Raw genomic sequence first — 23333 nt, 5'->3', positions numbered from 1 at the left:
TTCAATCAAAATCCGAATTGATTCTTTCAATTCTCATCTAATTACTATCTAAAAACTTCCCTTATAAAATTACGATATTATACTAATTTTACAATAAATAATTATTTTATTTACCTAAAATTGCATGTAGCTTTCTTTCGCCTGACCTGCCATTAAGTCTTTTGATCAGCTATCTTAATATTAGATACGCGTTAATTACAGTCCATTTCAACGATTTTTATTAGAGTTGTTTAACAGTTTCTCAAACACATTTAGTTGTGTCATTGTTAAAAAACAAATCGACTTTGATTGGTCGAAACCTGAGATCTTACATCGAGAAAAACAAAAGAAAAAAAGAGATCGCCGAAATGTTTTATATTAAAAAGTTTAATAATAGCATTAATTTACAAAAAGATACGGAGTATCTCAATCCTTCATATGACAGAATTATAAGTATTGTATAGCGACCTATGACTAATCATTTTTTAACAAACTTACAGTATATTTTTAAATTTGACTAACATTTTTCGTGATCTCCTCATTCTACAAACAAAGATTGTGTTGTACAGATGTGCTTTCCAACACGTCTCCTGTAATATTCAACGGTTTTGTGCGAATCGAAATGTAGATATTTTTTCTTGTCGTTAACCTAATTTATTTAAGGTATTTATAATCTTATTCACTCTGATTAACGTATTTAGTGATTCGAGACATACTTATATTTCTTCTTTCGCTTTTAATGTATAGATACACTTGATAAGGGCCAGAAATTGTCTGGCCGAAACGTTGTGCAGTTTTTTGAATTACATCAATAAAGAATATTGGCCAGATTAGTCATCTTATGAGTCATTGTATTTTAGATACTCTATTTGCGATAAAGGTCTTGAGGGTACGGGGGCAAGTCCTTATCCATCCGATTATGATTGTTGAGTCGTTTCATAATTCCGTGTTGTTAATCCTCTCTCCTAAAGCCTTATGCACTTCATTGCAGAGCCTTGCCAATAAAAGCACCGCACATAACTCTAGTCTTGCAATAGTTATCATTTTTAGAGGTGCAACACTTGACCTTGCACAAAGAAGACTGGAATGTAGGTTCCCATTTCTGGATACAGCGTAAATGCAGGCTCCATGTGCTCTTTCTGAGGCATCTCCAAAGCTAAATAGATCCACTTTTCCGGTTGAATCCATTCTCTTGATACAACGAGGAATCGTCAGTTCGTGCAGTTGAATTAAAGATGATCGATAACTCTTCCATTGCGTGTAAACATCTTGCGGCAAATTCTCGTCCCATTCCACATTCAGTGACAACTGTTGGATAATAATTTTTGCTACTATGAGTATAGGCCCTAGTAGACCTAATGGATCATAGACTTGCGAAATTTCCGATAGCATCACTTGTTTCGTGACCTTGTTGAAATCCGCATCTTTAGCCCGATACAACAAAATGTCTGTTCTTTGATTCCATAGTAATCCAAGTGTCTTCAATGGCTCATCCTTATTGATAATCAACATTTCTTCACATTTACTTTCCTTAGTTAAATGATACAGGACCCTTTCACTATTGAATTGCCATTTTTTCAGGGGAAATTGTCCTTTAGACAAGAAGGCCATCAATTGCTTTTGCAGTGCGATAGCATCTGTCAGGTCATCGAATCCTGTTATCACATCGTCCATATAAAAATCGGATTGTAGTGCTTTCAATGCCAGTGGAAACTGTTTCTCGTCCTCCTTACCCAGCTGCTGTAAGCAACGCATAGCCAAATACGGTGCACATGTGATGCCATAGGTAACCGTATTCAATGAGTACACTTCTATTGGGTCGATATTCTCTTTACGTTAGAATATTAGTTGTAGACCGCGATCCTCTTCTGCAACTTTAATTTGCCTAAACATCATCGCAATGTCGGCTGTCAATACATACGTATGTACTCTGAAACGCAACATAATGTGTAACAGTTTATTTTACAAATTGGGCCCTGGTAATAACATATTATTGAGGGATTTACCATTGTCCGTTTTGGCTGAAGCATCGAATACGACCCTCAACTTTGTACTTACGCTATCTGGTTTGAGAAACTGGTTGATGAGGTAAAAAATGAGAACCGTCTTTAACGATGGCATTCCAAGGGACTAAACTCATGTGTCTCCTTTCTTTATAATCCTCCATGAAGCGGACATAATCTTCTCGCAATGTTGGCTCTCCGCTCCAAAGCGATGAATCTGTTCAAAGCTAATTCTTCTGAGTTTCCAAGAGTAATGCCAATATCCTTTGGTAGTCGTACTTCAAACCTCTCGTATTCCGTTTATATGTCCTAGTGAAGTACTCTTCGCAGTAAGTCTCTTCTTTGTCTAATTTCCGAGATTCATGTACTTCCTCTTGTCGCCTAAATTTGACCTTGCAAATCTAAATTTGTTATTACAAGTGTTGCTGACGATGCGTTGGGCTTGATGTTTATGAGCTCGCCTCCAATTATCCACCCTAGCAGTGTCTTTTGCCACGTGGGACTTCCTCTTCCTTGTTTGACCTGTCCTACACATAACAAATTCCAAAATAAACCGGCCCCGATGAGTAGATCAATAGTTCCTGGTGTATCAAATGAAGGGTCGGCTATTCTGTGGTCCGAGGGAAATCGAATGTTCTTTCTGTTCTGTCTAACTTGTGGAAGCTGCTCTGTGATGGCGGGAAGTATCAAGCAATCCAATTCTGCTTTAAAGTTAGTATGACATGACTCAATACTTATTTTCATGGAGCTTTAAATATTTGCTGTATTCTGCATAACACCGTTGAGCACTTGTTTTTCCTTTTTACTTGGAATTTGTAGTATGCAAATCAATTCGCTTGTGACAAAATGTGACTGCAAACCCGGATCTAACAAGGCTCTACAGGTGTATTACCATGAACATCCCGCACGTACAGCTGTGCTGTTGCCAGAAGAAGCAACGAGGTAGAATCCTTATGGTAACTATTTGCCAACGAAATTTGATTTACTTCCTCTTTCGCAGTATCGTTTATCTGTTCCTTGCAGGAAATCACATTGTATTGAGTGTTAATCGGCTTTTCCGTTTTCTCGGATCGTCGAGATTCCTTCTCCGCTTGCTCTGCTTGAGACTTTGTTTGTTCAGCATGTAACAGAGTATTGTGTGGTTTGGCACATTTGCGGCAACTCGACGCTCTACAATCCTTTGCATAGTGTCCAGTTTTTAGACAATTGACACACAATTGCCTTTTCCTTACCTCTGCCTGTCGATCTTGAATAGACTTCAGAAATTCTGCGCAATTATAAATACAGTGATTTTCCTTACAGATGATACATGCTTGCGAGGTATCGGATAATGCAACTCGTTTCTCAGTCTTCTTCACACCTGCTGTATGCTCTTGCTTGATCTTGTTGCTCTCTAACATCTCAAATGTTTGACATTTCTCTTTCAAGAATTTGAGAAACTCCTCTGTTGTCGGCATGTGATCATGTTCTTACTGTCCTACGATGTCCTCCCACTCACGTTGCGAATGGAAATCTAGCTTATTTCTTGCGAGGTAAATGATGATAGCGTTCCATTGATTCACAGGCTGGCCTAAAACTTCCAAAGTTTTCAAATGCGTGCGCAAATGTACAATAAATTGTTTCAGCGATTTGTGCTTGTTCTTTGTAATCTGTGGAAATTCCAATAGTTTGGACAAATGGCTGTTAATGATCAACTTCTTGTTATCATAGTGTCCCTTCAACAGGTCCCATGCCACTATATAGTTTTCTGCCGAAGTATTTAAGCTGTTTATAACTTGCAGCGCTTCGTCCTTGACCGAGCTGCTCAAGTATTGAAATTTCTGCACACTTGACATATACACTTGACATATACACGTATCTAATTACACCGTTCTATCGTCCGCGAGGCGGTAAATTCAAATTAATACAACAACTCTAACACCGAAAATGAAATAATCGAAAATATTCTAAGTTCGAGAACGAAATAATTGAAAATATTATTACACGAGCAAGACTCATAGCTTTATAGAGCGAGACAAGAAGGCAAAATCCCGATTTGATGTATATAATAAGCCTGAAAATCCCGGCTTATACCGGATAGTAAGGTTATTCGGGGGTGAAGATCTAGGAAGACGAGACAATAAATCATCGATCGCCTGTCACTTAATTTGCTAATTAGTTGACTATTGCATTTGGTCTTATAATTGTTAATTGAGTTTTTGCAAGCGTGTTCACATTTTCCACTCACGCGACGCGCAACTATCGCCCGCGTCTTTTAATTGCGCGCATTTCTAATCACAGTTTTTCATGCTGAGTTTCGCGCGGCCCGTACAAAATCATCACGCGTTCGGACGCGTGATCGCTATTTATTTAATGCGATTTTTCATTGTTTTAAACACCTAGGGGGTAGCTCTCTATTTTTGGGCATTGCGGTTACGGCCCCCGAAGAGTGCTTTAGCGGCGACGACCCTTCGCTCCTTTTCAGCTAATTGTTTATTGTAATTAATAATGCATTTCCCGCCGACACCTATAGCGGTGAGGGAGTGGAGAATTGTCGCCAAACTCGCGGGTGTCTGAGGGTTATCCCAGTCGTGCTTGTTTCGCGATAACTCGCGCGGTTCATTAAGGGGTAAGGCCACCTTGACACCTTAAAAAAATCGATTTTTTTTTCTTTGCTTAAAATGTTCTTTATAAGTCTTAAAAATAATATGTATTAAACTCGACTTCGAAATCACAAGAGAAAATGAAGTTTCGAGTAAGTATAGTGTAGCGCGTCACTGCTGTAGCGCTGCGGTGTTCGAGCGGCTAGAGACCCTCTACGAGTGGCTTGATAAAAAAGTCTGTTTTCTATCAACATCATCAATTTAAACTTGCAAAGGGACATTTATAATGAATTAAGCAAAGATGATTTGCTGGAACGTTGCTTAGGCGGCTTTACACAAAACAACAACGAAAGCTTCAACGTTGTAGTCGATGGCGCCGAAATCGCATTCCAGTTGGAAAAACCGTCCTTGAAATAGCTGCTTATATATCCTACAAATTATGCAAGTGGTGGATATGCCAATAGGCCAAGAAAGCAGCAATTTTTGCTTCACGGCAGATGAGACGCATATCAAGTATGCCGAGCATCATTTGTCGGACGCCGCAAAAACTGCTCGTCAAGACCTCAAAGTAACTAGAAAAGAGGTGGAGGAGGCTGAAGTTAATCAGGAGGGATAGTTATATGGTGTAGGCATCACTGATTAATGGTAATGTGACCTTTTTCTCGCTTTTTATACTAAAAATTGTTACAAAAAACTTTAAACGCATTTTTCTCCAAACAGCATTTTTCAAAACGGTATGCAGCCTAACGTCACCAATTTTTATCCGATTGACTTGAATTTTTTACCAGATCTTTATTTCAACAATATCTAGGCCGCTACGTAGAATTTTTGCGATATCTTAAAAATTGTCGCCGCTATCACTTTTTTTTATTCAAATTTTAAAAAACGAAAAATGACTTTTTTCTTCAAATTGTAGCCATTTTAATAAAAATGTATATTTCTCAAAACGGCTACATACGCTACTAGTTTTCATTATGTAGAAAATAAATTTTTTTAGTTTTTTATTCCAGACCTCACCACTGTGCAGTAATCGTGCACACCGTTTTGCATGTCGAGCAAAAATCATGTACAAAAAATGGCCGTCACGCGCTCAATATTTATATTAAAAATATTTTTTATATTCTTGAATGTAGTATTAATAAACGCCCCAAAAAAATTTTTAACTGCACAGTGTATTTTTAATAAAAAAAATTTTCAAAAATGTCTTAAAATTTGAGGTGCCAAGGTGGCCTTACCCCTTAAGGATTAATTGAATTAATTGCTGGCGCATGTGCGCCGCCGGAGAGAGCCGCGCGTTTGCAACGCGTGACGTAGCGGTCCCTGACAGCAAACGCGCGTGAGTTTGCCCGCGTGCAGTTGCCATGACAACGCATGCTCGTAGAGCGATTATTCGTGACGTCTGGCGCAAAATTTCCCCAGGACGTAACAGAACCTAACGACTTATCTTATATGCTACAGAAGTAGTTATAAAAAAGCATTTTTTAACCGAAAATGACGGAAACATAGCAAAAATAAATGAAAAGGTCTAAATATTGGCTACTTAAAATAATGAACAGACAGATTTAACCTGTTGGGTTAAATATACATTGGCATTTATCCAAATGTGCGTAAAAAATCTATATAAACATTTAAGTACGTAGATATTAAAGTTGAAAGCTATATCGTGAGAGATTATTGGAGAATATTGTATAATTCTCAATACACTAAATACTTTTAGTTTATATCTAGTGCTTTGTAAATATGTAAATGTGTGATGTGTGATGTGCATATAGCTAGCAACACGACTCCAGAGAAATGCGTGACGTCTCTATAGCAATATACGGCAAAGTAATTAAATAACTAAAATACATACGACCTCTGCATAAAATATCGGATTGAAAAGAATTAAAAAATATTGACGTTTTGCAAAAAACCAGAATTCAAAAGATATTCAATTGAATATCTTTTGAATCTTGCTTGAATAAGGATTCAATTTATTTTAAATATTAACTCTTGCATTTAAAAGAATTCACTTGATTCTAAATATTTTTCGCATTTAATCACAATAAGAGGCATTCAAATGAATGCGAACCCTCGCATTAAAAAAGATTCACTTCTTTTGCTAATTGTTATCGAATTTAGAGGCAAGATTTCATGGTTCTATTTCTCAATATCGCACTGAAAAGTATTGACCACGATCCAATCCGAGATTTTTGCAAAGCAAAATTCACGATAAAAATCTCGTAAATGCAAAACACTATTTTTAAATAAGACATTTTATACAGCGACGCTTCGCACACGCGCGCGTACACATATTACATATATGTACACACACATTCAACATGTTTACATAGTACCTGACACTAAAAGTAGTGTGAATACATTACATACTTATACAATATTTAACAAATAAACGTTACCATGTATATAATTCTATGCCCAAATAACAATGAAACAAGATATTATATAGAAACAAGATCATACGAATTTTAGATTCTGGTGGGAGACAAAATTCGATGATTTTTTAACAAATTTTTTATCTTATTTATAAACTATATTCGAAGTATAATCATACCTATTGACGCAAATATAGTTAGATTTCAGTAATAAACACAATTCGTCCGATGATAATTCCAAAAAATCCTTTGTGCTAACGAGCATCAAGAAAAACTTCATAATTCTTGGCACCATCAATTCCATTACTGCAGTATTTCCGATTTTTTTTGCTTCCAAGTATAACAAGAAAGCAGTATCTTCAGAGAAAAGCTCGTCATTGTCGATAAATCCCCAGCATTGTTCTTCTAATTCTTTATAACATACAATGTGTATATATTTTCAATAAGAATTTGTGTTTGTGTGCGTGTGTGTGTTATTGGCCTATGTCGACCTGTATTGTGTTTTCAATATTGATCTCTTATTATTATTTTATATTTTATTTAAGCTTTTTGTTAAATCTTTTATTTCGACGTTAAAGAATAACGATTAATTCTATTTCATAATAATTTCAAAATAAAAAATTGTAATCTAAAATAAAATCATACCTTTGATACCCAGATACTGTGCAGCCGTAAAAATCTCTAATATATTATCTCTTCGTAACAGTTGACAGCTTTCGTTGATTGGACTTATCATCCAGTCATAAATAATAGAGAAAGCCTTAGAAGTTACGCTGCTCTACATTTATGCATATAACCAATTATTTAAATCATTTTAAGAATTGTAAACTAATTATATTATTACTCATTTTAATACAAAGCTATTTTTAAGAATGTTTTTATATAGAAATTTATCAAAGTTGAAGACGTAGCCCATTTTTCCAATTTCAGAAATGTTTTCTAAAAATATTTATGTAATTTAATATCTATTCAAATACAATTTGAAATAAAATCTTACGCCAGATAAATCAATATTCTTGCAAATTTTTTCGTCGAAAAATGTGCTGTAACTTTGTAGAACAAGAAGATGACAATAAAATTCATCGTTATCAATCCGGACGGTACAGTCAGCATTCCTTGACAAAACAAATAGAAAAATGTCTGTTTTAATATAACTTTTTTTTAACAAAACTGCTATACGATAACCAAGCACATTGTGATCAAGCAGGGTAATGAAAATGCAAATTAAAAAATAATGCATTACTTATTAAGAAAGTAATGCGTAATTAAGAATCTTCGAATTAGTTCTTGAAAAAATATTTTTTAATAAAACCGTAATGCATTACAAAAAGTAATGCATTATTTAGAACTCTGCGTGCAAATAATATGCAATTACATCAGCTTGTATAAGGGGATGCTAGAGTGACGGTTAAACTTGATTGAGATCGATAATGTAGAATCATTGGTGCACATCATTAATAATATTTTGTATATATTTCATTTGGTTCTCAGTATAAAAACTTTGTAACGAGATTGCGTATGTACTTTTTTATCAATTTGAAAATTTATTTCTAGAATTAAAGTACACATATGGTTCATGCCCATACTTAAACTGCAAGTCTTGGAATGCTCCTAACTATCTAAAAGGCGACATACCTCAAATTATGTTAAAGGACACAAAAAATGATTTTTACATAATTGTTTAAACAAATTATTAAAATCACGTGTTATTGAAAATCTAATCACGGCAATCGATTCTACACAAAAAATGACTAAAGACATGATAGATTTTTTGTGAAAAAATCAATTTGTTATTTAGTAAAAAGCTTGTAAACGATTTATGATTTTAAATTAACTGTGTAGAATAGAATAGATTTAAGAAACATACTCCGGGGTCGTGAAAGACATTCACTAGCTGATGATAAAGGTAACTTATATGACAGATAGTTGATCGAATAAATTGAAGGATATTATAATTGGTTGCTAAAGAGAGTAAAAACATTTTTTTTTACTTATTCACACATTTTACATCGCTGATTAGATTTTCAATAAAAAATCGTGTTATCTATTTCAAAAGATATTGCATGGTCTATTCTTGCGGTCATATTTTTAAAATATCGTGATTTTCATAATTTGTTTAAACAATTGCTTAAACAAATTGCAAAAAATAATTTTTTGTATTTTTTAACATAATTTGAGTTAATGTCGCCTTTGAAATAGTTACGAGCATTCCAGGATTAGCAGTTTAAGATGGGCATTAATGGGTAATCCGACCTAATGATAGAAATTTTTAGTCAATTTATCACCTTTTATTTTAAGTCTTACTATTATATCATAAATAGCGAAAATATAGATCTGGCAGAGTACGCGCGGTTCAAAGTTTGACAGGAATGAATGAAAAATGTAAAAAATGAAAGTTTTTGACTAATATCAGTACTGCTGAAAATGACTAATGTTAGTACTGCTGAAATTTTTTTTACTAATAATAAAGAATAAAATGCCTTAAAATATTGTTCAAAGTGAGTCTGGCACTTAAATAAACATGTCAAAAAAATTATGTATTTCGACTTAAAAAAACTTCGATTCATCAATTCAACCGCCATGTCAATCGGAAATGCATCAACATTTACTTACAAAAGAAGTGTCCGACTGGGCGTCCGACGCCAATTTAATTCTCCATGAAATATGTTGTTGAACACACAAATTAAAGAGTATTTTTTTCATGTGCGAAATTTCAAGTTTAGAGGGTAGAACACTCTTTTGAAAATAGTGGTATTTTGTTAAACAAAAAATTTTCTAAATTTTTCTTTACAACTTCGAAATATTCTTGGCTGTTCTTCCGAAAACGGCCATGCTCCGATTTTGTTTAAATTTTATAAATAGCTTCTATTTAGATAGAAAAGAAGTGTACTAAAAGGATTTTTGACTCAAAGGTTAAGCCACTTTTTAAATTATTTTTTATATTTTCTGTATATTTTAATATACAACGTTTTGATGATGTTTGACATATGTTGACGGGGGGTTCGGAGGGGGGTAGTTCCCCGACAGAGGTTGGAAATTGACACTTTGTTCTTGACTCAGCTAAGTGTATTATATTGAGAGTATGTTTATATTGTTCGCGAGTTAGTTTAGCTTGTAGTATTAGGAGACAGTTGATTTACAATGAGTGCTGTGTACGTATGTATCAACAAAGTTTAAAATGTCAAATCGTATAAATTAATTTTCTCTTATGAAGAAGTTAAGTGATCGACAATTGAGTAGCTTAGAGAATTACAATTAATTCCTACTGAAAAATAGTGTGGAAAACATAAAAAAAAAGATAATTTATTTTGAAGCAAAAAGAAGCTTGGGTTATTTTTGATGCAATAAATCTGGAAAAGGTGATCATATTATATCAGCAGCACATAATACATGGTTCGAGTTTTGTCTTGAAAGTTGTATAATAATAACATATGCTTTTGCATGGAAATTTTTTTATGAGCAGGCAATACATGAATGTAGTATTGTTGACGGCGAGACAGTTTATTACAAAACAATTGCGGATAGATTTTTATTCTGTAGAGAAGTTTGCACCATAGTTCTTGATAGACGATATGAAAGAGAAGGATTATTTGGTGGTCCTGGAATAATTGTTGAAATTGATGAGTGCAAAATTGGTTGGAGAAAATTTTAAAAAGGACGTTTGCGTATAGGATCATGGAACCACCTGGAGAGTTCGTTTGGACGCTGGCGTCGGTATTAAGCCTGTTCGGCGTCTTTACCGTGCTCTGTAGGAAGTGTGGAGTCCAGTTCCGTTGAATAGGCGGAAGGTCCAAGCTATGAGCTCCCTGTCCAGTAAGTTTGTCCCAGGTCGAGTCGTGGCGTCCTCGTGTTGGTCCAAGTCCGTGACAGCTTTGCTGGCCGTGGTGGCCGAGATGTCTTCCTTCGTTTATGGCAGGACGTTACGGCAGGATGTTGCCGTCGAGGCTCGTCGAGCACACTCCGAGAAGGTCCTGGTGCGAGCGTACTCCGTAAAGAGGCCCAAAGTTATCAACTCAACGGGCGCGCTCCGAGATGGAGGCTCGTCGGCGTAAAAAAGGTTGAATCTAGTATTAGATTGTTTTATCCGCGCTGCAGGTGGTCCTTATATAGCTGGACCGCTGCATCTTACTCCGGAGTGCCCCGGCCGCTCTGTCGGCTGCGCCGTGCACTATTCGGGTAGCGAGCGCGTGTTGATAGACGCGGCGGCGCGCGGTGTGAGCGGTGAGCGATGTACGCAGCAGTGTATGCGGTGAGCGCAATATCATAGGCGCGCTGACTGGAGTGGCCACTGGAGTGGAGCATCGTTAATACAAAAGCATATAGCAATAGGTATAGAAATTAATAGTGATGGCTAGAAAGAATATACAAATTTAAAGAAAAACATGGTTACGTTCATAAAACTGTAAATCATTCGGAGAATTTTGTGGATCCGAAAAGTGGAGCTTACACACAAACTATTGAGTCATCGTGGCGTACTTTACGAGCTCATTTAAGTAGAAGTGGTGTTAGAGAAGATACGTTAGCTGATCATATGTGTGAATATTTGTGGTAGTATGAAATAAAAAAAATTGAAGATCCATTTTGAGAGTTATTGCATGATATAAAATATGTATATTTAGGAAATTAGTAGAAAAGTACTTATAGGCAAGGGCCAGAATGTGTGTGTGTGTGTGTATTGTTTATTTTTTGTGTAATTAAATATATTCAAATTATTTTCTGTAATTGGCTGATTGTTTTTAAACAAATATTTTATGAATAATTATGCAGTTATGTAATGGTTTCTTATGTTAAAGAGTAATGCAAATAAAACAATTTCTAGTCCCAAAAAAGTTATAAATAAAAAAGATTAAAAAATGTACCATTGTTTTCTGATAATATGGAATTTTATGAAAAATCGTGAAGTTTTATGGTATAAAGAACGTGAGAGCGGGGGCCCCTCCCTCTGCAGCCCCTTCCATAATTTTTCTTAACTCTAACCCACCAATTTTATGTCACTATTTGGTTAATGCAAAAACATTGAAAACAAATAGCGTGAATCTTGTTTGATGTGGAAAGTCACAAACTCATGTGGTATTGTAGAAGCGTGGACGTCGTTTTACTTTACGTAAAAAACTGATATCATGTGTCGTATTTATGAAACGTAAAGTAAACGACGTCCACGCTTATATGTACAGTAACACATGGGTTTACGACTTTCTACGTTAAACAAGATTCAAGCTGTCCGTTTCCAATCTTTTTGCATTAATCAAAGCAACATAAAATTGGTAGGTTTGAGTTAGAAAAAATTACGGGGAGGAGGTACAAAAGGAGGGGCGGAGCCCCTCCCCGCCCACGTGTTCACTGCACCATATTTATGTTAATACGTGTAAAAATAAATATCATCAAAACGTTGTATATTAAAATATACAGGAAATAGTAAAAATAATTTAAAAAGTGGCTTAACCTTTGAGTCGCCAAAAATCCTTTTAGTACACTTCTTTTTTATACAAATGAAAGCTATTTATAATATCATTTCCAACTGGGCGTCTTTTAATGGCCTTTGCTTGAACCCCTCAAAATTCTCCCTCATGATTGCTGGTTCTCGGGCCCTCCTATCTCGTTGCCAAGCTTTCGACATCTTCCTTAACTCTTCACCTATCCCTCACTCTTCCTCCATAAAACTTCTTGGCGTACATTTCGATTCCTCCTGGTCCTTCAAATCTCATATCACTTCTAAATGTCGATCCGCTTTCTCTCGGCTGCGCCTCCTTTATCCCTTCCGTTACATCCTCTCGACTTCTAAAAAACTTGTTTTCCAGTCCATGATTGTTTACCTGTTTGACTATGCCGACGTTGTTTATGTACTTGCTCTTACCCAACACTTATCTGATATTCAACGTGTCCAAAACTCTTGTCTTCGTTTTTCTTATGGTATCCGTAAATTCGATCACCTTACTCCTCTCTTTATTAGTTCAGGTTGGCTTAAAATACGTCTTCGCTATATTCTCCACCTGTGTTGTCTTGTCTTCTCTCTTCTTCGTGCTAATTCTCCTCCGTACCTTGTGCGTCTTCTTCAGCTCACTTTCGAACTCCACTCATCCTCCGCGCCTAACACTCCTCACCATTACCTTCTATCCTACCCTTCTCATCGCTCCTCTCGTGCCTCCTTCTCGTATGCTGCAGTGTATTATATATAATCAGCTTCCTTTGTCCATAAAATCTTCCTCCTCCCTCCTCTCTTTTCGTATAGAAGCTGCCCGTTTCATCACATCCCCTCTCTTCTCCCTCAATTTTTAAGCTCGCTTCTTACTCTACGTTTTAACTACACATGTAATCTTTACTCAGGGATTCTCGGCTGAGACAGACTCCTCTATACACGAATATACAAATATATACGAATATATAAATGTTGTACGACTCTCTTTGATATCTTTATGTTTTATCGTCACATCTAGCTCCTTGCGCTCGATTATGTTTCTCTATTGCATAAAATGTATTTCTGGGAAACTTCAAAGCAACATTCTTTGTTGTAGTTTTTCCTGTTGCTAGTACACTCTCTGTAACTTTTTCTCTATTGTATTCTATCTGTTTGTACAAGCAATAAAGTTCTATTATTATTGTTATTGTTATTGTTATTGTTATTGTTATTGTTATTGTTATTGTTATTGTTATTGTTATTGTTATTGTTATTGTTATTGTTATTGTTATTGTTATTGTTATTGTTATTATAAAATTGGAACAAAATCGGAGCATTTTCGAAAGAATAGCCGTACTCTTAAAATCGTACAATTTTTATTAAAAAAATTTTTTCTACCTCTTCTTATACTTTTGACGGTATTCGCTCCGAAAAGAACAAACAAATTTTTAAGGCGTGTTTCATCCTCTAAACATGAAATTCCGCACATAAAAATACGTGTCTCTTTGATTTTTGTTTTCAACACCATATTTCATGGAGAATCAAATTAGCGTCGAATGCCTACTCAAATTACTTTATGTATTAAAATACGTTTAATCGAATGCTCAATGTTATTTTTATTAATAGATGCTGCTCTAACAAAAAAAGCTCTCAAAAAGAATACGAAGTGTGCGATTCTGATGAAGGTGTTCAAATTTCCGATTATGATAATGATGAAAGTAAAGATAGTGATTCTGAAGATAATAATTCAATACTTGATGAGACCGACGTTACTGAGTTTGACAACAATTTTAATAAGAATGACAAGGAATGTATATCCAATAATTTTGAAAGATTCAAATTTTACACTAGAAATAAATTAAAAATTAGATATATAGGAAGAAATTTAAAAAATAAAAAAACATTTTTTATTTATTTATTTATTTATTTTGATAATAATTATTATAATAATAGAAATTGCCAAAAAGTTATTACAATATTTATTTAAAAATCTGTTAAAATAATTGTTCTCAAATTTGTAATTAGTAACAACTTATAAATTTAGTTAAATTGTTACTAATTATAACAAATAATTATATTAATTAAATTTTTATTAATTTTGTACTCTTTAGTTTAAGTATTATCTTCTGTAAAATTTTTACACAATTCTTTAGACTAGTTTAGACTATAAAGCTTATAATAAACAAAATGAATAAATAGATAAATAAATAATAATAGTAATTATTTTACGACTTCTTGAAAAAAGTAATAAAGAGAATTGTTTGCTTACGTACTCGCCGCGCGTTAACTCGTTTATTTTTTTTAAATGTCTGTATTATTTAACTCGCAAGAAGTTAAGACAGACAATATTTTTATTACATTTTATATTAATAATTACCAAATTCAAGAAATTTTAAAGCTAATGAAACGATTACACTTGATTAAAATGCTGAAAGAATGCAATGTTATCTTCATAGTCCTCGCATACATAAACGTATTACACTATTTGAAATAGCTGCCAGACAATATTTGTTCCACTAAAAGACTGCCAGACAAAGTTTTTTTAACATTTTATTATATAAATTACTCATACAAAAAGTTTCAAGAATAATAATTTAAAAGAAATTTCAACGGCAATAATTTTGGCCAAAAATGCTATTATTATAAAACGCTCCCGCGTAGCATAGCAAGTGTTGTTCGGCTACCCACATGCCACACCTGCCATTTATTGATGCGAAAGACGTATATAAAAGAAAAAATAGGCTTCAAAAGGTGATGAAATAAGTCACTGAAATCTGTCGCTAGCTCTCGGACTATTAATATCAGTCTAAAAACTGATAGACTTTATATGAAAAACAAAAAAAAATTAATAAATTACATAATTTTCAAATTTATAAAAAATTAAATTTTCAAATTTATAAAAAAAATATACAAAATCTCGTTAAATTAATGTTTAATCGGTGAAACAAACTGTCTCTAGCATCCTCTTAAAGTAGATAATATTTAAAAAATAATTCAATACAAAAACTTTCTTTAATCTCTTTCTATATTGTTTAAAAAAAAGTTACACTCAACAAAAACAAGTTTAACTCTATCACTCGGCATGTAACATTGCTAAAATAATATAATGTTCAGAAATGGTAGAGAAATATGTATTTTATCAACATTTTAATTGTAACTTTATATCTAAAATATTTCAAAAATGTACTTGCCTTATATTCTTTATAATGTTGCAAATGCATTATTTTTGAAATTTTTTATAAAGATAAAAAGTTTACTTTTATATTTAAATGTGTATTGTAAAATTTCAAAAAAATGTGGCAAATGTAAAGAAGAGAAGGCGATTACAGATTAGATGTAGAATTATAAAATTTATGGTATTTCGTATATCTTGGGTTAAATTTTGGGAATAACGGTCGAAATTACTTCTTTACATATTGTTTAAACGTTATAACATGACCACTGACCATGAATATTTATCGTGTTCTGATAAAAATTGACTGACATTAAAAATACTGTACATAATTCTAGCAAAAACTCACCAATGTCAGTCAATAGATTACTTAACAAAATAATGGTGAACAGCAAGCAGATTTATTAAGAGCATTGACGATAAATTGATGACAAACACAGCTTTGTTTATTGCAAATTGTCATCAAACTGTCCGCACAAATGCAAGAGTGTAGAAGTGGTTATCAAACACATCAGATTGGCAGTTAATAGCATGCGAGTATGTCGAATACGTTGACGACACCAAAAATACAACAGAATAATACATTCAGTAGTTACCCACACAGCAATGTAATATTTCAGCAATATTGCAAGAAGGTTACAATATTGCAGTGATACTATGTGATAATATATCAATAATATTAAAAAAATATTGCTGAAATATAAAAATGTTCGCAAAAATTTATCGCTAAAATGTTACTGCAATATTACAACAATATTACTAATATATTGTGGAAATATTACTGCAATTTGTCTAATATTTCAATTATATTTTTGCAATAAAAAATATATATTTCAGGTACATGTTTTATCTAGCATTTGCATCACCATTACAAAAATATTACACCGTAATGGTGCACATACCACGACCATCCAAACCACAGTTATACCCTATTTGTCGCATTGCCTAACTTCTACAATCGGAAAAACCGTTACTCATCCAAATGTAAGCCGCTGTTGACATTGCTAGACTTCGAAGATCGTATGCAATCTAACATTTCGTGATAATCCTTGAACACTTGATGTTTATAAACACATATTTGTTATAGGTCAATTTAATAGATGTTAGAAAGATAAAACATGTATAGTTAAATAATATTTTAATTAATAAATATACAGTTTTCTTACTGATTTTTACATATGCAAAATAACATGTAAAATAACTTATAAAAATATTTGTTTTTATCTGTTCTTCTAATAAAACTAAATTATATAATTATATTAATATTAATAGTATTAATTATATAAAATATTATATTAATTAATCAATTTCTAAATAATGATCATTAGTTACTGGAAGTTTTTGTTTACATATGTTACGTTTTGATTATGTCTACAGGGTGTTCTAAAACAGTACTCGGAGTTAGTTGCCCTTTTCAGTCCGATTTCAAAGGCAACGCCTACCGTTCCCCCACTACCGCTCGCGACTTTGACGGCCGAGCCGCCAATCACGTGCGAGCGCCTGAGGCCTCCAGACCAGATCAGATCAGACCGCGACGCGTCTTTCCTGAACCGTTGCGACTAAACCGAAATACGTAAATCGCGTTTATCAGAAGTTAATTCGCGTCGTGGAATTCCGATTCGTACCTGTCCGGAGTTTGACTCGTAATTTTGTCTCCGATCCTACAAATACCTTTAGATTAAGAAACTTCGATTGATTCGTAACTCGTGAATATCGATTTATTAATATTCCTGTTTTGTTCCAGCTTAATTAAACCGTTCCGCTCCTGTCCGGATCCCGTCCAGACTTCGTTTTTGCTTTCAGATCCGTCTCTCGTTAAACGAGCGTGATAAACTGCGTTATTATTCGGCTCGATGTTTCACTGAAGTGACTACTGTTTATTAATTATTGTCAAAACTCATTTTTTGTACAGGGTGGGGAAAAATTATTGGTCAAGCTTTTGCCAATCGATTCTACTCGTCGAGATCGTCAACATTGCATCATAAACATGGTGCCGCAAAATTAACTTTCAAGATCATTTTCAATATCGAATTTTTTTATCGACTTACAAGAAAACCTCGCGAACTCGAAAATTCAGATTTTAATGAAACTTGGCATAAATGTAGAGAAGGTGAATACATGAATTTAGAAATTTTTATTTGGTGCCCAAAAACGGTTTGAAGGGGTGAAACCACCCTTCAAAGTTGAGATGATTTTTGCGGTTTTTCGATATATCTCGTAAATTAAACAAAATATAAAAAAATGTTTCATACGAAGGCAGCGACAAAGTTTTACAGTATAAATACCTTTATTTAACTATCTTATTTATTAAAAAAAAAAATTTTTTTATAAAATTTTTTTTTTTTCCAAAAAATAAATAGCGTAGTTAAATGGAGGTATTTATGCTGTAAAACTTTTGTATGATTCTACTCGTCGAGCTGAACAAAAGTCTCAAAGGGACTATATGCCAGAAATCAATATTTCATAGAGAAATTTTCGTTTGAAGTTTTTAGAAGCCAAAAAATTTCGTAAAATTAATTGTCATGGGTGTAAAATTTGCTTAATCTACTCTTAATTTACTCTCGATTAATCATATTGTTCAAATCAGCCGTAACCGACCGAATTAATCAATCATATTGTTCAATTTCTTACAGTAACGATTATAGAAATGTACGTACAATGGCCTTAAAGGCCTTCACACACGAATCTACTTAACACGTAATACATAAACCATAAGAAAATTCTCCAATCAGAGTCGACTGTTCCTTTCTTGTAGAGAGGAATAGATTCTAATTGGAGGATTTTCTTACGGTTTACGTATTACATGTTAAGTAGATCGTGTGTGAAAGCCTTAACTCTTCTTATAAGAACTCTAATATATTGTAAAGAAAGACAATGTTTGTATTGCTTTCCTTGTTTACTATTTAAAACCGGTTAATTATTGTTGGCTTTTTAGTTTTGCAAGGACTGTCAGAGGTTTATGTAATACACACACAGTACAAAACAGAAAATAAACCGTTTATTACAGAGATAATAATGCAAAAAAAAGGTACAAAAAAGCTCTGTATGGCGATACGATGACTCACAACTCACAAGGGAACGGACAGAGCTGTCCCTCACCGATTTTAATGAGCTTTAGATATGTTGTAGAACATGAAAAAATATTACACCCATATTTTTTTTTTAACGGCGTATCTCGACGTTTAGGGGTTGAAACCACTCCTGGAAAATAACGCGTTTTTTTCGTCTTTGGCGAATATCTTTGAAAATATAAGGTTTATGAAAAAATGATTTATACAAAAGTTTTATGGTATTTTATACTCTTTACAGTAGTATATTTAGATTTTCCAAAAATTTCAAACTTTTAATTCTTACACGTCTACCACCCTTTTTGGGCATTTAATATTTTAGAGTTAAATTAAAATTAATAATACTCAGTTGCGACACCTGAGGAAGAGTCAGGATTCAGGTCTGTTGCCACGCAAACGTCAGCGACAGGGCCCGAAAGATCTGTCTCAATGCTCTCGGCAGCGACAGAGTTTTAATTCGATCTGTTGCCACTCAAAGGCAGAGACAGAGTTTTGATTTGATCTGTTGCCACTCAAAGGCAGCGACAAAGTTTGAAAGGGAAACTAAAATGATCTTGAAAGAGAAATCAAGTTAATTACCTTTGTTCCGAAAATCTAATTTCGAAACAACAAATTGAAACTGAGGCTGAATTCTTAGGATAAGTCCGCTAAGGACTTCGATTAAAGATCGCTCGAGTTTAAGGTCACGACAACCCCAGACTAACTGATTAACTGTCGCACTCGTTACACTTAAAGCAGCGTACCTCTTGATTATTTCCTTTATTTAGTTTACATGCTTTGGCGAGATGTCCTGAGTTGTTACACTTATGACATTTCTTTTCAGTTGTTTTAAACGCTACGGCATCCAGTTTTGCATCAGTCGCTAGCAGCCTAATTTCCTCAGAGAGCAGTCTTGATGTGAGGTTTGTGAGTGTTTTCTGGTTTTGAGCAGTAGAGTCCCAGGCACATGCAAAATGTTTAAATTTTTCTGGTAAAGTCGCAAGTATTTTTGACATCAACATAGAATCGTCAATGTCCGCATTCAAGATTTTTAACCTATATGCTAGATTTTGAAGTTTACTCACATATCAGTTCCTTTTTGGTATGTAAAATTGAAGAATTCCTGCAGTAAAATACATTTTTGCTGTTGTGTGTCTCTTTCGTACATGGCACAAATTCTTTGAAACATCTTGTGAGACGTCTTGCATATCAGTATGTGGGTCAGTGGTTGCCTTTCTATTGTCGTAATTATAATTTTCTGGGCACGTGCATCTTTCCGAATCCACTCTGCTTTTCCTTGTTCTTCAGCACCTTTTGTCAGCTTTGAGACTTCTGTTACGATTTCATATAGTCCGAGGAACTTGAACAGAATCGTAACTTGAAATTTCCAAATCATGAAGTTCTCGCTGTCCTTTAGTTTCTCTATCTATATTACGTCGTCTTGACTGTCGCCATTTTCGTACTGCTTCTTACTTTTTTACTTTTACGATTTTTTTTTCGCCTTTGATTTCCCTGAGCCCATAACCTATTGGCTTTCTAGTTTTGCAAAGACTGTCAGAGGTTTATGTAACACACACACAGTGCAAAACAGAAAATAAACCGTTTATTACAGAGATAATAATGCAAAAAAATCTTGGTACAAGAAAGCTCTGTATGGCGATACGATGATTCACAACTCAGAGAGAGAGGGAGAGGCGTAAAGAAGTCTGAACACAAAAAACGGAAGAAGCGCATTACGCACGCGTATCGATCACAACGCGTTTTTAGTTGTTGCACACACCTGTCGCACTACTGGCTCACTACTGGCGCCAAAAATAAAATATCTTAAACAATTATTCCCAACAATTATCAAAATTTAGTAAACCTGAAGAAAACTTCTGTAATTGGAGGAAATTAAATCTAAAAATAAGTATGAAAATAGACAGGCTTATTGTATACACTATTTAAAATGGCAAAAACTGAAAAATAATTTTAAAATGTCAACACTTATAGATCGATTACAACAACATATTGTTGCACTCCCATACTTTTAGCCAAAAGTATACAACCGATTTTAATAATCTTAGTCTTAAATTAAAGCTTATAAAATTCCTCAACAATCTGTCATGGCCGATTTTTGATAAATATGATAACGATAGCGAGCGAGCATCGAGAGTTGAGAGAGAGAGAGAGAGAGAGAGAGGAGAGAGAGAGAGAGAGAGAGAGAGAGAGAGAGAGAGAGAGAGAGAGAGAGAGAGAGAGATGGGCGATAGCCAATGAGAAATAGGTCGCCGCGAGGCAGCGCTCATGAGCGAGCAAGGATGTGTGCATGCGTGCGTGGCGTGCGTGCGTGCGTGCGTGCGTGCGGCGTGCGTGCGTGCGTGCGTGCGTGCGTTGCGGCGGCGTTGCGTGCGTGCGTGCGGGCGTGCGTGCGTGCGTGCGTGCCGTTCGTGACGTGCGTGCCGTGCGGCGGCGTGCTGCGTGCGTGCGTGCGTGCGTGCGTGCGTGCGTGCGTGCGTGCGTGCGTGCGTGCGTGCGTGCGTGCGTGCGTGCGTGCGTGCGTGCGTGCGTGCGTGCGTGCGTGCGTGCGTGCGTGCGTGCGTGCGTGCGTGCGTGCGTGCGTGCGTGCGTGCGTGCGTGCGTGCGTGCGTGCGTGCGTGCGTGCGTGCGTGCGTGCGTGCGTGCGTGCGTGCGTGCGTGCGTGCGTGCGTGCGTGCGTGCGTGCGTGCGTGCGTGCGTGCGTGCGTGCGTGCGTGCGTGCGTGCGTGCGTGCGTGCGTGCGTGCGTGCGTGCGTGCGTGCGTGCGTGCGTGCGTGCGTGCGTGCGTGCGTGCGTGCGTGCGTGCGTGCGTGCGTGCGTGCGTGCGTGCGTGCGTGCGTGCGTGCGTGCGTGCGTGCGTGCGTGAGTGCGTGCGTGCGCGTGTGTGTGGCGGCTCGAGTGCGGCGGGTGAACATTAAAAAAAGCCGCGAGAGAGAGTAGCGTGAGAGCGTTAAGTAAGACTTGTAAACATTGGGTCTAATAAATTCATTCAAAAGTTAATAGTCGTTCTTTATTCTCGTCCCCCCACAAACGACGATCCCCGGCATCCTTTCCCGCCACGAGGCCTTTGGTCTGCCGCGAGTACCTAGTTACCTGTACCATTTTCGCTTATCAAACGTTTTTCTTTTTTTTATTTACGTGTAAATATAAGAAAACGATAATGTTTGTAGTTTCAAAATCGCGATCTACATATAACTTTGAACAATCACTCGGAATTTTAAACGATTTCCTACAAATTGATATTTGATTTAAATAAATTTACAAAAAAGTTAATCAAATGCACCAATGTATGCGCAGAACAAACATTACTCCGCGATTAACAAATCCTGGACTTCTTTATCGATAATGCTCTCCTTGGTTTATTTTTATTCTGTCTGAAGAGGTTTAGTATTATTCTCCAGACAATTGCTTGCGAGGAAAAAATTGATTCTTATAAATTTAACACATGTGCACTAAAAATAGCCAAGATTTACGTAGATCTATATCCTCGGTAATATTTGTTCTGCGCACACATTGGTGCATTCGATTAACTTCTTTTTGTAAATTTATTTAAATTAATTATCAATTTGTAGTAAATTGTTTAAAATTCCGAGTGATTGTTCAAAGTTTATATGTATATCGCGATCTTGAAACTACAAACATTACCAAAGTTTATATGTATATCGCGATTTTAAAACTACAAACATTACCGTTTTCTCATATTTACAACTAAATAAAAAAAAAAAGAAAAACGTTTATAAAAAATCGGTCATGACAGATTGCTGAAGAATTTTATAAGCTTTAATTTAAGACCAAGATTATTAAAATCGGTTGTATACTTTTGGCTAAAAGTTATTTTGAACGAAAAGGTCCTATTTTGCCCCACTGTGCGGTGGAAGGTGCCAGTGCAAATTAAAATAGATGTTATATTCGTGTTTTAAGATATTACATTAAAGTATATGTTATTACATTATTTTAGTAAACTTTATAATAATGAAATTGTTTAATTTTTAAACATGTCTAATGATGTGTTCCACTGAACCACACTAAACCTGCACTATTATTGCGCTAGTGGAGTTTTCATCGAAACCCACCATAGTGCTGGTGCTACACCAGTTTTCCCAGTAGAAAACGCTATATGATAATGGGACGAATACGGCTGGTAAATACAAAGATGTCCAAAGTCGCATTTTAAATATTAAAAAATCTGTTAAATTTATGCTGCTCATAAATTGAATTTGATTGGTGTTTATACTGTGAGTGTTTCAGTAGAAATTGCAAACTTTTTCAAACGGTGTTGTTCAACAAATTTATGTCTTTTTTCTGCATCCACAACACGCTGGAATTTATTAATAAACCAATACAAACATAAACTGACTGTAAAAACACATTCTGACACGAGATGGACTTCGAAATTTAACGCAATAAATTCCTTACTAACTAAATTTGAAACTGTTTTCAATGTATTGAACAAGATTTTGATGAACAAATTGTACGGAGACGGTATGTCTACTGCAAGAGGATTGCTAAAACTATTAAATTTTGATTTCGTATTTTACTTATGAAAAAAAATGCTTAAAATTCATGTATTTTTCATCCTTCTAAACCAGGTCCCCCCTTTTTAACTATACATGTGTCATCTTTCAGGCAACATTTATTGAACTATCTATAACAAGTATGTATCTACAAACATCAAATATATTCATGATTCATCATGAAGTATCAGTTCGAGTACGATCTTTAAGGTCAACCAACATTGCCGATGGCTGACAAAAACAGGTAA

The 23333-nt window shown here is 35.1% G+C and overlaps 2 protein-coding genes across 6 annotated transcripts in view; both read right to left on the bottom strand.

Moving 5' to 3' along the window:
* The window catches only part of LOC105831862, a 128410-nt gene that overhangs the window by 75028 nt on the left and 30049 nt on the right, over window positions 1-23333 (bottom strand). For all 5 annotated transcript variants that reach the window (XM_036288092.1, XM_036288090.1, XM_036288091.1 and 2 more), the window contains 3 exons: window positions 7937-8054; window positions 7585-7717; window positions 7119-7350 (listed from right to left, as the gene is read on the bottom strand). In XM_036288092.1, the coding sequence (XP_036143985.1) occupies window positions 7119-7350; window positions 7585-7717; window positions 7937-8054 (483 nt within the window). The remainder of the gene's footprint in view (window positions 1-7118; window positions 7351-7584; window positions 7718-7936; window positions 8055-23333) is intronic.
* Window positions 19400-20618, bottom strand: LOC118645977. The gene is made up of 2 exons (XM_036288095.1): window positions 19639-20618; window positions 19400-19491 (listed from the first exon to the last, which is right to left on the bottom strand). The coding sequence occupies exons 1-2, from the start codon at window positions 19947-19949 to the stop codon at window positions 19437-19439; spliced, it is 366 nt and encodes a 121-aa protein (XP_036143988.1). The 5' UTR covers window positions 19950-20618; the 3' UTR covers window positions 19400-19436.

The sequence above is a fragment of the Monomorium pharaonis genome, chromosome 6 (genome assembly GCF_013373865.1).
Source record: "Monomorium pharaonis isolate MP-MQ-018 chromosome 6, ASM1337386v2, whole genome shotgun sequence".
NCBI classification, from domain to species: Eukaryota; Metazoa; Arthropoda; class Insecta; order Hymenoptera; family Formicidae; genus Monomorium; species Monomorium pharaonis.
The sequence above is the reverse complement of the archived record's forward strand: the minus strand, read 5'-3'. Positions and strand labels throughout refer to the sequence as shown.